Genomic DNA, 14,865 nt, shown 5'->3' with positions numbered 1-14,865 from the left:
CTGAGATAACCGTAGATTCACATACAGTTGTAAAAATAATAGGAGAGGTGTTGTTGTATGCCCTTTATTCAAGTTCCCCCAGTTGCAACATCTTGCATAACTATATATGGAACACTATCCCAGCCAGGGTATCGACAGGATACAATGAAGCTATACAACATTTCCATCACCAGAGAGCTACCCAGTTGCCTTTTTATAGTCACAGCCACGTCCTTACCACTCAGCCCCTCCTTCACTCATGGCAACCATTAATCCATTCTCCATTTTCATATATTTTGTCATATCCAGAAAATTATATAAGTGAAGTTATACAATATAGTATGCTTAGGGAAAGGCTTTTGCCACTGAGCATAATATCTGTGCGTCTGCTGGAAACCATCATTCTCAGCAAACTATCACAAGAACAGAAAACCGAACACCGCATGTTCTCACTCATAGTGAGAACAATGAGTGGGAATGGAACAATGAGATCACTTGGACACAGGAAGGGGAACATCACACACCGGGGCCTATTGTGGGGAGGGGACCAGGGGAGGGATAGCATTAGGAGATATACCTAATGTAAATGAGGAGTTAATGGGTGCAGCACACCAACATGGCACATGTATACATATGTAACAAACCTGCACGTTGTGCATGTGTACCCTAGAACTTAAAGTATAATAATAATAATAAAAAAAAAATCTGTGCATCCACCCACATTACTGCATGTATCAATAATAGTTTGTTCCTCTTCATTACAGAGTAACGTTTCATGGCATGAATTTACCAGATTACCTAACCATTCATCCACTGAAGGACATCTAGGTTGTTTCCATTTTGGGGTTATTAGGAATAAGGCAGCTATAAATATTTATGTACAGTTTTTTTGTGAAAACAGATTTTTATTTTTCTGGAAGAAATGCCCAAGAGTACAATAGCTTGGTTGTATAATAGTTGCATTGTATGTTTAGTTTCCTAAGAAATTGCCATATTGTTTTTCAGCATGGCTGTACCATTTTACTTTTTTTTTTTTTTTTTTTTTTGAGACAGAGTCTCGCTTTGTCGCCCAGGCTGGAGTGCAGTGGCGCGATCTTGGCTCACTGCAAGCTCCGCTGCCTCCCAGGTTCACGCCATTCTCCTGCCTCAGCCTCCCTAGAAGCTGGGACTACAGGTGCCCGCCACCACGCCCGGCTAATTTTTTTGTATTTTTAGTAGAGACGGGGTTTCACCGTGTTCGCCAGGATGGTCTTGATCTCCTGACCTTGTGATCCGCCCGCCTCGGCCTCCCAAAGTGCTGGGATTACAGGCGTGAGCCACCGTGCCCGGCCCCCATTTTACATTTTTATCAGCAATGGATGAGTGACAATTTCTTTGCATTTTCTCCCTCATTTGGTGTTATCACTCTTTTTAATTTTGGCCATTTTGCTAGGTTTGTAGTGCAAATATAATTGTGGTTTTAATTTGCATTTTCCTAATGGCTAATGGCATTGAACATCTTCCCATGTGCTCATTTACCGTCTCTATTTCTGAATTTTTACTGTTGAGTTACGAGAATTTAAAAATGTGTATTTTAGATGCTCGCTTTCTGTCAAATATGTGGTTTGTTCATGATTTGTCTAGTCTGTAGTCTTTTCCCTCTTTTAAGAGGGCCTTTTGCAAGACCAAAGTTTTTTAGTTTTGAGGAAAACTATCAATTTTGTTTATGGAATCTGATAACTTCCTGCTTAGCTTTAGATCCTAATGATTTTCTTCTGTTTTTTTCCCTAAAAGTTTTGTAGTCTGTTTTAAATTGTACACTTGTGATTCATTTTGAATTAAATTTTGTATGGAATGTGAGGTTAGTCTTGAAATTGTGTAGAGTGATAACTCCTACTTTATTTTTCTTTTTCAAAATTATAATCGGTATTCTAGGTCCTTTACCTTTCAGTGTAAATTTTAGAATCTTATCTACATCAACAAATGTCTTGCTGAGGGGTTTTTTTTTCTTTTTTTTTTCTTTGTCTGTTTTTTGAGATCTTCTTACTCTGTTGCCCAGGCTAGAATGCAGTGTTACAATCATAGCTCACTGTAACCTTGAACTTCTGAGCTTTTTTTCTTTCATTCTCCTGACAGTATCTTTCATGGAGCAGAAATTTTTAAGTTAATGAAATTCAGCATATTGATCATTTCTTTCATGGATCATGCCTTTGATGTCCTATCTAAAAAGTCATTATCTAAAAAGTCATTATTGGCCGAGCACAGTGGCTCATACCTGTAATCCCAGCACGTGGGGAGGCCAAGGTGGGCAGATCAGGAGGTCAGGAGTTCAAGACCAGCCTGGCCAACATGGTGAAACCCCGTCTCTACTAAAAATACAAAAATTAGCTGGGCATGGTGGCGCATTCCTACTTGGGAGGCTGAGTCTGGATAATTGCTTGAGCCGGGACCCGGGCGGTGGAGGTTGCAGTGAGCTGAGATCGTGCCACTGCACTCCAGCCAGGCCTGCAGAGCGAGACTCCATCTCTAAAGAAAAGTCAGTATCAACCCAAGGTCATCTAAATTTTCTTCTATGTTATCTTTTAGGAATTTTATAATTCCGCATTTTACATTGAGGTCTGTGATCCATTTTGAATTAATTCTTGTGAACGGTGTAAGATTATTGTCTAGATTTATTTATTTATTTTTTTGCCTATGGGTGTCCAGGTTTTCCAGCCCCATTTGTTAAAAACACTACTTTTGCTCTGTTGTATTGCCTTTGCTCCTTTGTTAAATATCAGTTTATTATGTTTATGGGGATCTATTTTTGTACCTTCTGTTTTGTCCCATTGATTTATTTGTCCGTTGTTTCACCAGTACCACACTGCTGTGATTACTTAAACTTTATAATACGTCTTGAAGTTGGGTAGTTTCCGTCCTTTGTTCTTCTCCTTCAATATTGTTCCATTGAGTTTTTTATTTTGGTTATTGTAATGTTCAGTTCTAAAATTTCAATTTATTCTTTATTTTATATCCTTTTTTTGCTAAAACTTTGTAATTTTTTAGAATGTTCATAATATCTTGTTGAAGCATTTTTATGACTGCTTTAATACCTTTCATAATTCTAACATCTTTGTGACACCCTTGGTTAATTTTTTTTTTCATTGAATTTTAAATCTTCCTGGTTCTTTTTGTGATGAGCAATTTTCTTTTATTGAAACTTGGGATATTGAGTATTATATTACAAGACCATGGATCTTATGTAAATCTTCTGATTTAGCTGGGTTTGTTGTAATTGTTTCTTTGTCTTTTTAAAAATGCTTCTCTGGCAGCAAGAAGAATGGGGTAGATTGAAGTCTAGGTATTCCTCTTAGCCTCTGTTGACACCTTTGGCCAAGGGGTGCTGGATGAGGGTAGAAGTTCTGACACCCCACGAGGTATTTTCTTATGCCCGGTAGGGACAGGAGTACTTTGTCATTCCTCCCCATATGGCATGCACTGACGCCAGTGGAGGATGGCCTCATTATCACTGGATGGGGACAAAAATCCTAACTCTACTCAGTCTTCTCTGACATTGTCACAGTGTAAAAGAGGGAAGAACACTGTGTTGCTGCCAGTGGAGGTGGAAGTTCAGGTTCCCCATGTGATGTTCATGGTCACTGCGGGGAGGCTTGTTACTGGCACCCTGTTCAGCCTGTTCCTGATGCTACTGCGGTGGAAGGGTTGGAGTACCTCATTACTGCCTGTCAAGGATAGAAGTCTAGGATCCATACTCAGCCTTTGAGAGTGTGTAGAGATGGTGACACGTTTTCTTCTGTGGTGTTTGGCTGGAGTAGAATGGTTATCGTCTTAGTGTTTTCTGACTTGCTCGATTATCTTTCTTTGGCATTAGGTTTTGTCTTTTCAAATTCATTTAAAATTTACCATTTTATGTTTTAAACTTTTTTAACTGACATAAGATATACCGGATAATAAAGAAAATTCATAATTGAAATTTCAAACAGTGCTTTTTGATATATTAAACTTACTTTTGTTGTTTTGTTTTCCCTCCCCTCACTCAAAGGTGAAGATTTTGCTGAAGTACATCAGAATTGGAATGCTCACTCTACTTCAGAGCATGCAAAAGGATATCGTAACAGAGAATTCACACGAGGATTTTCCAGGGGCAGATACCCTCGATCTTGCCATGGCAGGCCTCCACCTCAGCATTTCTATAATTCAGAACATATGGTATCTCAGGAGACTTCAGGATTTCCTTCTCAGAGACAAGATAATCCCATTATGCCACAATACCCCTTTCCTCTTCCAATGTTTGATGTGCATAATTTTCCACTCCGCTCTCCACCCCCACCACCACCCCCACCTGTAAACATGAGTTGGGCTACACCAAACATGGCAGCTCATCCATTACTTAACTTACCATACTCCCTACCCCCACCCCCTCCCCCTCCACCGCTGGCTCCTCCACCCTCCTCTGGAGATAGTAATTCTCATTTTGGACCTTACTATTAGATGACTATGCATTTCCAGAGAAATGTGGACTTTTCATATTATGTGGTAAGGATTTTTTTGTTTTTTTAAAGAGTGATTATGGAGCTAGATTTTTAGAAAAACTGTAAAATACTATGATTCCTTCTATTGTAAGTTGATATATATTTGTAACCTTTGTGAAATTGTATTCATATGAAAATGTCAGCTCAGATTCTTGGGGGAACATTAAATTATGTAATATTTAATTAAAATTTTGAATTCATGCCTCTCCCTCCCAACCCCACCCAATTAAACTATGTATATAGTAATGGATATGGGACAAGTTTCATCATGGGTAAAATATATGGAGCACATTGATTTTCTTGCTGTAATATGAATATAAGATGTTGAAGTCCTTTTGAGAGTCTTTAAACTATTTTTATAAATTTATACTTTGGAAATCAATTTTAATTATAAATGTAATTTGTGAGTAAATTTAAATGACCATAATTTTTCTTTTTAAAACAGTTGAAGGGTATAGAGGAGAAAATTCTTATATATTGGTAGAAGCTCTGATTATAGCTAAAGTAAAAAATATTTATTATGCATAGGCAAGCTTCCATTATCTGTGCAAAATATTTCCTTTATTTGGGCACTATTCAGAAGACTTTACTATTTAACCTCCTAAAAGGGATGTAAAGATTATTCACAATAAGATCTATTTAGGGATTTTGTCTTCCATATTTGTTTTCCAGATCCTCACATGCAGACTAGGTTCAGTAAATAAATATTTATTGAATATCTGAATTTAGAGTTTTTAATTAAATAAGTAATGACTACTGCTTTATATTATGAAGTGTCAACTTAAGGGAAATTACGGGTTTTAGAACTAGAAGAGACCATTGAAATACTCTAGTTTTCATTTAGTAAATGAGGAGTCTAAGTGTCCCAAAGAGGTTAAAGTAATTTAAGATCACTCAGCTAGTGAGTTGACAAGGAGTTGAACCTAGTTCTTCTGGTTTTCTGATTAGCAATTTCCACTAATTAGATGTTTCCCAATCTTACATTCCTTTACACACTTAGGAAACAGTGTTGATATGGCACATTGGAGTAATCTGGAAACCACTTAACACAAGCCCATGCACTCTGGTTGCACTGAGGCCCCACTTTTCTTTCTCATGAGCTGAGGGGACTCTTTCAGCATTCCTTGTACACAAGTTGAGAGGCTTTGCCTTGGTACACATTAACTTTGTCATGTGAATACTTTCTTCATTATTTTTTAAAATATTTTTGCAACTTCTCTTCAGGAGTTACCTTCACAGGTTATAGCACAGTCTTTTTATGATTGTTAGAATATTGTTAAGAGTTTATGAGATTATATCTAAAAGCACTAAAAGAAAAACCCAAATCCTTTTCCACAAGAATGGGAATAGTAACATGTTATTTTTAGTCATCAAGCTGTTCTGATCATCATGGCATTTAAAAACCTGTCCATTTCGGCTGGGTGCAGTGGCTCATGCCTGTAATCCCAGCACTTCGGGAGGCCGAGGTGGGTGGATCACCTGAGGTCAGAAGTTCGAGACCAGCCTGGCCAACATGGTGAAACCACGCCTCTACTAAAAATACAAAAATCAGCCGGGCTTGGTGGCACGTGCCTGTAATCCCAGCACTCGGGAGGCTGAGACAGGAGAATTGTTTGAACCTGGGAGGCAGAGGTTGCAGTAAGCCGAGATCACACCATTGCACTGCAGCCTGGGTGGCAGAGCAAGACTCCATCTCAAAGTAAAAATCTGTCCATTTCTTTACCTCAGGTACAGGTATATCTCACAGATACTGTGGCCTCAGATCCAGACCACTGCGGTCAGATAAGTCACACAAAGTTTTTGGTTTCCAAATGCATATAAAAGTTATGTTTACACGCTACTGTCGTTTATTAAGTATACAATAGCATTGTGCCTAAAAAAACCAATGTGCATATCTCAATTTAAGAGTACTTTACTGCTCAAAAAATAATAATGACCCTCTGAGCCTGCAGTGAGTCATAATCTTTTAGCTGGTGGAGGGTCTGGCCTCAAGTGTTGTTGGCCGCTGACTGATCAGGGTAGTGGTTGCTAAAGGTGGCAGTTTCTCCTAATAGACAGCAGTGAAGTTTGCTATGTTAATTAGCTCTTCCTTTCACCAAAGATTTCTGTGTAGCATGTGATGCTACTTGATAGCATTTTATTCTCTGTAAAACTGAAATTTGGGATCAAGTCCTCTCAAACTCTGCTACTGCCTTATCAACTAAGAAGGTTATGTAACATTCTAAGTCCTTTGTTATCATTTCAGCAGTGTTCATAGCATCTTCACCATGAGTAGCTTTTACTTGAGAAACCTCATTTTTACTCATGCATAAGAAGTAACTCCTCATCTGTTCAAGTTTTTTCATGAGATTGCAGCAATTCAGTCACGTCTTTAGGTTCCACTTCTAATTCTAGTTCTCTTCCTATTTCTACCACATCTTCAGTTACTTCCTTCCATGAAGTCTTAAACACCTCAAAATTATTTATGAGGGTTGGAATCAACTTCTCCCACACTCCTGTTAATATTGATATTTTGACCCCCTCTCATGAATCATCAGTGTAGTTAATGACATCTTAAATGGTGAATCCTTTCAAGAAGATTTCCAGTTTACTTTGCCCAAATCCATCAGAGGAATCACTATGACAGCTATAGCCTTACAAAAAATATGCTTATATAGTAAGACTTGAAAGTCAAAACTATTCCTTGATCCATGGGCTATGGAATAGATGTGTTAGCAGGCATTAAAAAAATTCAACTCCTTGTACATCTCCATTGGAGTTCTTGGGTGACCAGGTGCATTGTTAATGATCAGCAACATTTCGAAAGAAATCTTTTACTGAATGGTGGACTGAAAATCTTTAGTAAACCATGATATTAAAAGATGTGCTGTCATCCAGGCATAGTTTTTGTATCTGTAGAGCACAGGCAGAGTAGATGTAGCAAAATTCTTAAGGACCCTAGGATTTTTGGAATTGTAAATGAGCATTGGCTTCAACTTAAAATTACCAGCTGCAGTACCCCTAACAAGATAGCCTGTCCTTTGAAGTTTAGAAGCCAGGCATTGATTCCCGCTCTGCAGCTATGAAAATCCTAGATGGCATCTTCTTTGAATATAAGGCTATTTTATGTACACTGAAAAATCTGTTGTGTGGTGTTTAGTGTATCCTTATCTAGATCTTCTGGATAACTTGCAGCTTCATTTTGTACTTTTATGTTATGGAGATGGCTTATTTCCTTAAACCTCATGAGCCAACCTCTGCTAGCTTCCCACTGGGAGAGAAACTGCAGTTTTTCTCAGCCTTCATAGAATTGAAGAGAGTTAGGGCCCGCTCTGGATTAGGCTTTGGCTTAAGGGAATGTTGTAACTGGTTTGATCTTTTATCCAGACCACTTAAACTTATTGCATATCTGCTGTAAAGCTGTTTTGCTTTCTTACTCCTGTGTTCACTGGAGTAGTACTTTTAGTTTCTTTTAAGAACTTTTTCTTCGCATTCACAATTTGGCTGTTTGGCACAAGAGGCCTAGCTTTTAGTTTGCCTCAGTTTTCAACATGCTGTCCTCAGGAAGCTTAATCATTTCTAACTTTTGTTGTAAAGTGAGAGATGTACAACTCTTCCTTTCACTTGAACACTTAGAGGTCATTTTATGGCCAGTAATTGGTTTTATTCCAGTGTTGTTGTTTCACGAAATAGGAAGGCCTGAGGAGAGAGAAAAGGAAACAGCAGATGTGTGGAGCAGTCAGAACATACACATGTATCCATTAAGTTCGCTATATTATATGGGCATAGTTCGTGGTGCCTCCAAAACAATAGTAACATCAAAGATCACTGATTGAGATCACTATAACACAAATAACAATTATGAAAAAGTTCAGAATATTGGGAGAATTACCAGAATGTGACAGTATACATGAAGTGAGCATACGCTGTTGGGAAAAATGGAGTTGATACACTTGCTAGGTGTGGGATTGCTACAAACCTTCGATTTGTAAAAAGTGCAATGTATATGAAGTATAGTACAATGAAGTACAATAAAACAGTGTGTGCCTATAGTATTATTTGACAGTGGATATTTACTATCTACAGAAACATCTGAATTGTACAATTTGATCTTTGCTTTAAATTAAGTTGATATCTTAACCACTTAGGTCCAATTGCCTTCCTCTCTATACAAATCGGCCCTCTCTGTCTGTGGGTTCTGCATCTGTGGATTCAACCAATTGTGAATCACAAATATATAGAAAAAAATAAAATGTATGGTTGCAACTGTACTGAACATGGTAGACTTTTTTTTCTTGTGATTATTCCCTAAACAATAGAGTATAACTATATAAAGTTTTTACATTGTATTAGGCATTATAAAATAATCTAGAGAAATTGTTTAAAGTATTGGGAAATGATTAAGTCATGAGGGCTTTGCACTTATGTATGGATTAGTGCCTTATAAAAGGCACTTAGGCACTAATGTATGGATTTGTGCCTTATAAAAAGGGCTGGAAGGAACCGGCTTAGATCCATTTTGCTCCCCAGTCTCATCCACCATGTGAAGAAGACTCAGTATTCTTCCCTCCGGAGAATGTGGCAATAGGGTGCCGTCTTGTAAGCAGAGAGCAACCCTCACCAGACACCAAACCTACTAATGCCTTCATCTTTACTTCTCCAGCATCCAGAACTGTAAGGCATACTTACTTATTTTAGAGACAGGGTCTTGCTATGTTGTCTTAGCTGGTCTCGAACACCTGGCCTCAAGCAATCCCTTTGTCTCAGCCTTTTGAGTAGCTGAGATTACAGGTACAAGCCACCATGCCCAGCATAAATTTCTGTTGTTTTTATAAATTTCTCAGCCTGTGGTATTTTGTTACAGCAGCACAAAAGGACTAAGTCACCAACTGTCTCTTATTTGGAAGAGAGAAATAATGCAGTTGTCGTCATCCTCACCTTAATCTTACAGCGCATCTTTAAAATTGTGTCCCTAGATCTTTAAACTGATGTAAATGCAAAGACTTAAGATGTTCTACTGACAGTTTCTCAGTTTCCATGGAGAATTCTTTGTATTAACCTTTTACTATATAATAAGGTAGGCTGACATTCACATGATTGTGTATGGGTAACCCCTTTGCATGTCTACAGTTGCAAATATAGAATTAAATTAAAATCATTGCCTAAGCTAATATATTTGTTTTATTAAGGTGAGTAGCTGTAGGCTGGGAAGGGTGGCTCACACTTGTAATCCCAACACTTTGGGATGCTGAGGCAGGAAGATTGCTAGAGCCCAGGAGTTCAAGACCACCAACCTGGGCAACATGGTGAAACCTCATCTACAAAAAATACAAAAATTAGCCAGGCATGGTTCCACATGCCTGTAGTTTCAACTACTCAAGTGACTGAGGCAGAAAGATCACTTGAACCCAGGAGGTTGAGGCTCCAATGAGCTGTGATCACACCATGGAAACTGAATGGCTTGTTTACTTATTAGAAGTAGACAATTGAAATAACTGGGTTGAGACTATGATATAGTTTGGACCTTTGTCCCCTCCAAATCTTGTGTTGAAATGTGATCCTGGTGGAGGTGTTTCAGTCATGGGATGGAACCCTCATGAATGGTTTGGTGCTGTCCCCATGGTAATGTGTGAGTTCTCACTCTATTAGTTCACACAAGAGCTGCTGTTTAAAAGAGCATGGCACCTCTCTTGCTCACACTCACCATGTGACATAAGTGCTGCCAGTTCAACTTCCCTGTGATTGAAAGCTTCCTGAGGCTCTAACCAGAAGCAGATGTTGGTGTCTTGTTTCTTTTACAATCTGTAGAACTGTGAGCTAAATAAACCTCTTTTCTTAATGAAGTACTCAGCTTCAGGCATTTCTTTATACCAATATAAAACAGACTGTTACAGACTGGCTAGGGGAAACCTGGAATAGAGTGCAATTTCATAACTTACCAAAGGACATGTTCTGTTTTGTGCTGTTATAACAGAATATCACAGACTGGGTAATGTATAATGAACAGAAATTTATTGGCTCACAGTTCTGGAGTCTGGGAAGTCCAATATCAAGGCATGGCATCTTGTGAGGGCCTTCTTGCTGTGTCATCACATGGTGAAGGCAAGAGGGTAAGAGAGGACAAGAGTGGCTGAACTCACCCTTATAATACAAGTCCCCAGTGAGGGTGGAGCCCTCATGGTCTACTCACCTGTTAAGGGTCCCTTCCCTTAATATTGTTACAGTGGCAGCTAAATTGCAACATGAGTTCTGGAGGGGACTGTCAAACCATAGTAGGATACTTCTTAAAAGCCATGTAGTTAAGTCATATAAATTCCAAAATGTATCAATTTCTTCGTGTAGGTAAGTGACTAGTAATAGAAACTAAATTATTAGTATGTATTAGTGGGACATAGGGAAGATGTAAGTAATTACCATGGTGCCTGTGTACAGTTCTCCATTGTTTTGGGGCAAAGAATATCGAATGCTTTCTCATTCTCTTCCTCTTTTCCCACCGAATTGTAATTTGTCAGTCCCTTCCACCTCTTTTTGTTCTACATTTTTTGTTGATTGTTTAGAGCTGGTGAGCAGCAACTATATTTTTAAAAAATTGAGGCCAATTTGATAAAGAAGAAATGAGAATCTGAATTGAGTTTGCTATAATTTTAAGCTATTTATTAAATATAAAGAAATGATATTTAAAATTCTCAAGTACTGAAAATCTTACTGTATGTTTTAAGGAACAGTTTCCTAAGGTACCAGTCATTGAACTGGGGACACGTAGAGTCTCAAATATAATGTGTCATTTGTATGTATTTTCTTTCACCGATAATGTTTGGCATTTGAATTTGATTTTATTAACTTATAAATTTTTAGGCAGTATGTTAAACTGGTTCAATGCTTCGTACTAGTTCTTTTATACAACTTGCCATTACTGAGTTATTTTCTGTTGCAGAAAAGGCAGTCTCTTTCACCCCTGGATGACTCAAATCAGGAAATACAAGCAAAAGAAGATAATTCTTTCTGTGTATTTACTTCTCAGTCTTTCCCAATCTGGCTGAGGCACATAAAGAAGACTTGAGGAAATTCCTTACTTAGGACACAATCTTAAGCTGCTCAGGGTATTTAGAATTTTTGGAAATAGGTAGTCATGTACTTCTATAATTAAGTGCTAAGGAAAGCAAATTAGTGTATTATTAAATATTAGATCTTTAAAAAAGAATTAAAAACTAATTTGTAGAGTGAATTCATGTTCACACAATATACATTCATAAAATATTCAGTCTGACATTTCATGTTTAACACCAATAATCTGAGGTCTAAATGTTTAAAAAATAGATAATTTTAGTAATGCAAGCTGGAAAATATAAAAAATAAAGAACAGTATCATTCACAAGAATTTATTTTCAGGTAATGTTGCAGCTACACTGTTTATGATTTAGTGCATTCAGGATACAAAAGAAAAAAAAAAACGCATGTATTTGTGTCCTTTTCTGCAGATAAATTGCCAATATTTCAAAAGTTTTTTTTTTTTTTTTTTACTTCTCATTTTGTGACCCAGTCCAATCCTAAATTTATATGGATATAAATTAGGATATGGATAATATCCTGTATGGAAATGGATTACGTGCAATTCTGTTCCAGAAAACCAAGGGACTATTTTCTGTAGTGTAGCTGAAATTAAACTTGAGAAATATTCCCTTGATATTATCTATCAGGCTGGGCAGGGTGGCTCTCGCCTGTAATCCCAACACTTTGGGAGGCTGAGGTGGGCAGATCACTTGAGGTCAGTAATTTGAGACCAGCCTGGCCAACATGGTGAAACTCCGTCTCTACTAAAACACAAAAATTAGCTGGGTGTGGTGGTGCATCCCTGTAATTCCAGCTCCTCGGGAGTCTGAGGCAGGAGAATTGCTTGAACCCGAGAGGCGGAGGTTGCAGCGAGCCTAGATCACTCTACTACAGCTGTTGACAAAGCGAGACTCCGTCTCAAAAATAAATAAATAAATAAATTAGACCAAAGTACTTGTTTTGAGCTACTAGCAGCAATAAAATTACATCTCATTTTTGACTCTGTGCAATGATAAATTGCTGTCATTGGCAGACTAGATATATGCAATTACCTGAAAACAAAGTACAAATTCGTGTATCAAATGGTAAAATACTTAATAATGAAAATAAGCCATAAAGAAAAACATCAAATATTTTCTTTGCATTCTATAGAAAGCATACATTTACACTATTATTTGTATAAATACATATTTATTTGAAGGCTAGTACAGAAAGCGTAATTGTTATGCATATTTTGGTTGAGTACCTCTCATTTCTACTCATATAAAGGTGAAATGGGAATAAATTTTACATTGCATATCTTACAGTTAGTTCCATTACTCCATCTTTCAAACAGAACAAATTGACCTTGTTTATGTGTTAAAAGCTTTTTATTTATATTGAGAATAGATGGGTCAAACATTGTTTCTAACAAGAGATATGACCCAAATAGTAAAACAGAGCAGATGCAAAGGGATAAAATATTAGCATAGAATTCCTATTAAGACGTAATAAATAGATTGTGGTGGTGTGTAGTGTTTAGATGATAGAGATGAACTTCTAAAATGTTCTCAGTATCAGTAGCCACTACAGTGTGCAAAACCTATTATTGCAGCTCTTTAAACCTTTTATTATTGCAGTTCTTCAAGTGTTTTATTGTGTGCTCCCATGACATACAGGAGTGCTGGGAAACATTTGCACTCTCCCCCAACCCACAGCTCTTGCAAATATCTGTTTGATTATGTATCATGCAGTGTTTCATCTCAGACATGATTTGGCACTGTCAGACTCAATTATGTAAGCTTTCTTAATAGCTGATTTATTCAAAGCAAATGATTAATTTTCTTGAACATCAGTTTGGTTTTTGTTTTTGATTAGGTATAATTGTTCGTATATTTGTTGGCAACAACATAAGTTCAGATGAATTCTGTTTAGCAAGATTATGGTCAGAAAAATATTTGCCGGCAGAAGAAAATAGCTGTGAGCATTAATTTTATTCATTCAAATCCTATTAAACTACAGCACATTGCTGTTGTGTAGGCAATCTAATGTACGGACTGTGGAATATATTACTTTCCATATTTATTTTTCTTCATAGAACATCACCCTGTACCATTATTCCACAGAATGCACTGGGAAATGCTGTCATAGAAGATAGCTGGAAGACATTCATGGTAGTGCACATTTCTTGGAGCTGTGTCTAGTCTTGCTAAGAAGACAATTATTAGAAGATCATGGGACGCAGAAGAAATCTTAAGTCTCTCGCATTAGGTTAGGAAACTGCTGTTCATTCGTGTGGACTCTAGGTTCCTGGTGTTCCAGAACTCACTGAAAGTCTGTAAGATGTACATTTTTCTCGGAGATTCCATGGCTTTCATCTTGTTTTCAAAGTAGTATCTGAAGACAGAAAAAGAGGCTGGAGACAGAGAGTCTGTCATTTAGGACATAAATAGAAAATCATTCTTACATTAAAAGAAGGGGCACTATATTCAGCTGAACACGTGTCATGGTTGGTCTCTATTTTATAAAGTTCATTCCAGGCATATTGTGATCAACAGTGAAATCTGAGCAAGTCCACACAAATTCTAAGGACATTCTACAAATACTTTAAAAATGCCCATATGCAACAACAGAAAAGGAAAAGCTCCAAATGGAACATAGAAAATCATTCAGAAAAGTTTCTGGAAGGAGAGAAATTAAGACCAGAATGAGACCTTCTCATAGGCCTAATAGACTAAGGTGTCTCTCCATTTACTTAGAGGACCTGAAAGTTTGTATGTAAGTCTTAGAGTTGCATAATTTATTTTTGTTATAGAAAAGCAAGATGTATAAATTGCCCTTACAAAAAAGTAGATTCAATCATGCTAATTAATATTTTGTTAGTTCTCATAAAGTTCTAGTCAAAGGACCCATCCAGGTATGTTTTCACATAGCTGGCTGGACTGGATAGATATGTCATGACAGTTCCTAATGTGGGCAAGTAGCAATGACCCTTACAAATGCTCATTTAAAATAAGTTGTATTTATTTATTATTATTATTATTATTATTATTATTATTTTTGAGACAGGGTCTCTCTCTGTCGCCCAGCCTGGAGTGCAGTGGCGCGATACTGGCTCACTGCAGCCTCTACCTCCAGGTTTAAGTGATTCTTGTGCCTCAGTCTCCCAAGTAGCTGGGACTACAGGCATGTGCCACCACACCCGGCTAATTTTTGTGTTTTTAGTAGAGACAGGGTTTCGCCATGTTGGCCAGGCTAGTCGCAAACTCCTGACCTCAGGTGATCTACCTGCCTTGGCCTCCCAAAGTGCTGGGATTACAGGCATGAGCCACCGCTCCTGGCCAAAAATGTTTTATTTCTGTCTGTG

The 14,865-nt window shown here is 37.6% G+C and overlaps 1 protein-coding gene and 1 long non-coding RNA gene across 3 annotated transcripts in view; one reads left to right on the top strand and one right to left on the bottom strand.

The window, feature by feature from the left end:
* The window catches only part of NAF1 (nuclear assembly factor 1 ribonucleoprotein), a 41,355-nt gene extending 32,615 nt beyond the window's left edge, over nt 1–8,740 (top strand). Inside the window, exon 8 of one of the 2 annotated variants that reach the window (XM_001098118.5) lies at nt 4,001–8,740. In XM_001098118.5, coding sequence (XP_001098118.3) covers nt 4,001–4,449 — 449 coding nt within the window. In that variant the 3' untranslated portion in view covers nt 4,450–8,740. The remainder of the gene's footprint in view (nt 1–4,000) is intronic. The other variant, XM_078002720.1, reaches the window with a different exon arrangement.
* Nucleotides 8,741–12,693: 3,953 nt separating this feature from the next.
* The window catches only part of LOC106998558 (uncharacterized), a 74,871-nt gene continuing 72,699 nt past the window's right edge, over nt 12,694–14,865 (bottom strand). Inside the window, exon 2 of the long non-coding RNA XR_013417581.1 lies at nt 12,694–13,895. This is a non-coding gene — a long non-coding RNA (uncharacterized LOC106998558). The remainder of the gene's footprint in view (nt 13,896–14,865) is intronic.

The sequence above is a fragment of the Macaca mulatta genome, chromosome 5, assembly GCF_049350105.2.
Source record: "Macaca mulatta isolate MMU2019108-1 chromosome 5, T2T-MMU8v2.0, whole genome shotgun sequence".
In the NCBI taxonomy this organism is placed as follows: Eukaryota; Metazoa; Chordata; class Mammalia; order Primates; family Cercopithecidae; genus Macaca; species Macaca mulatta.
Note: the sequence above shows the minus strand (reverse complement) of the source record. Positions and strands in the feature narration are given on the sequence as shown.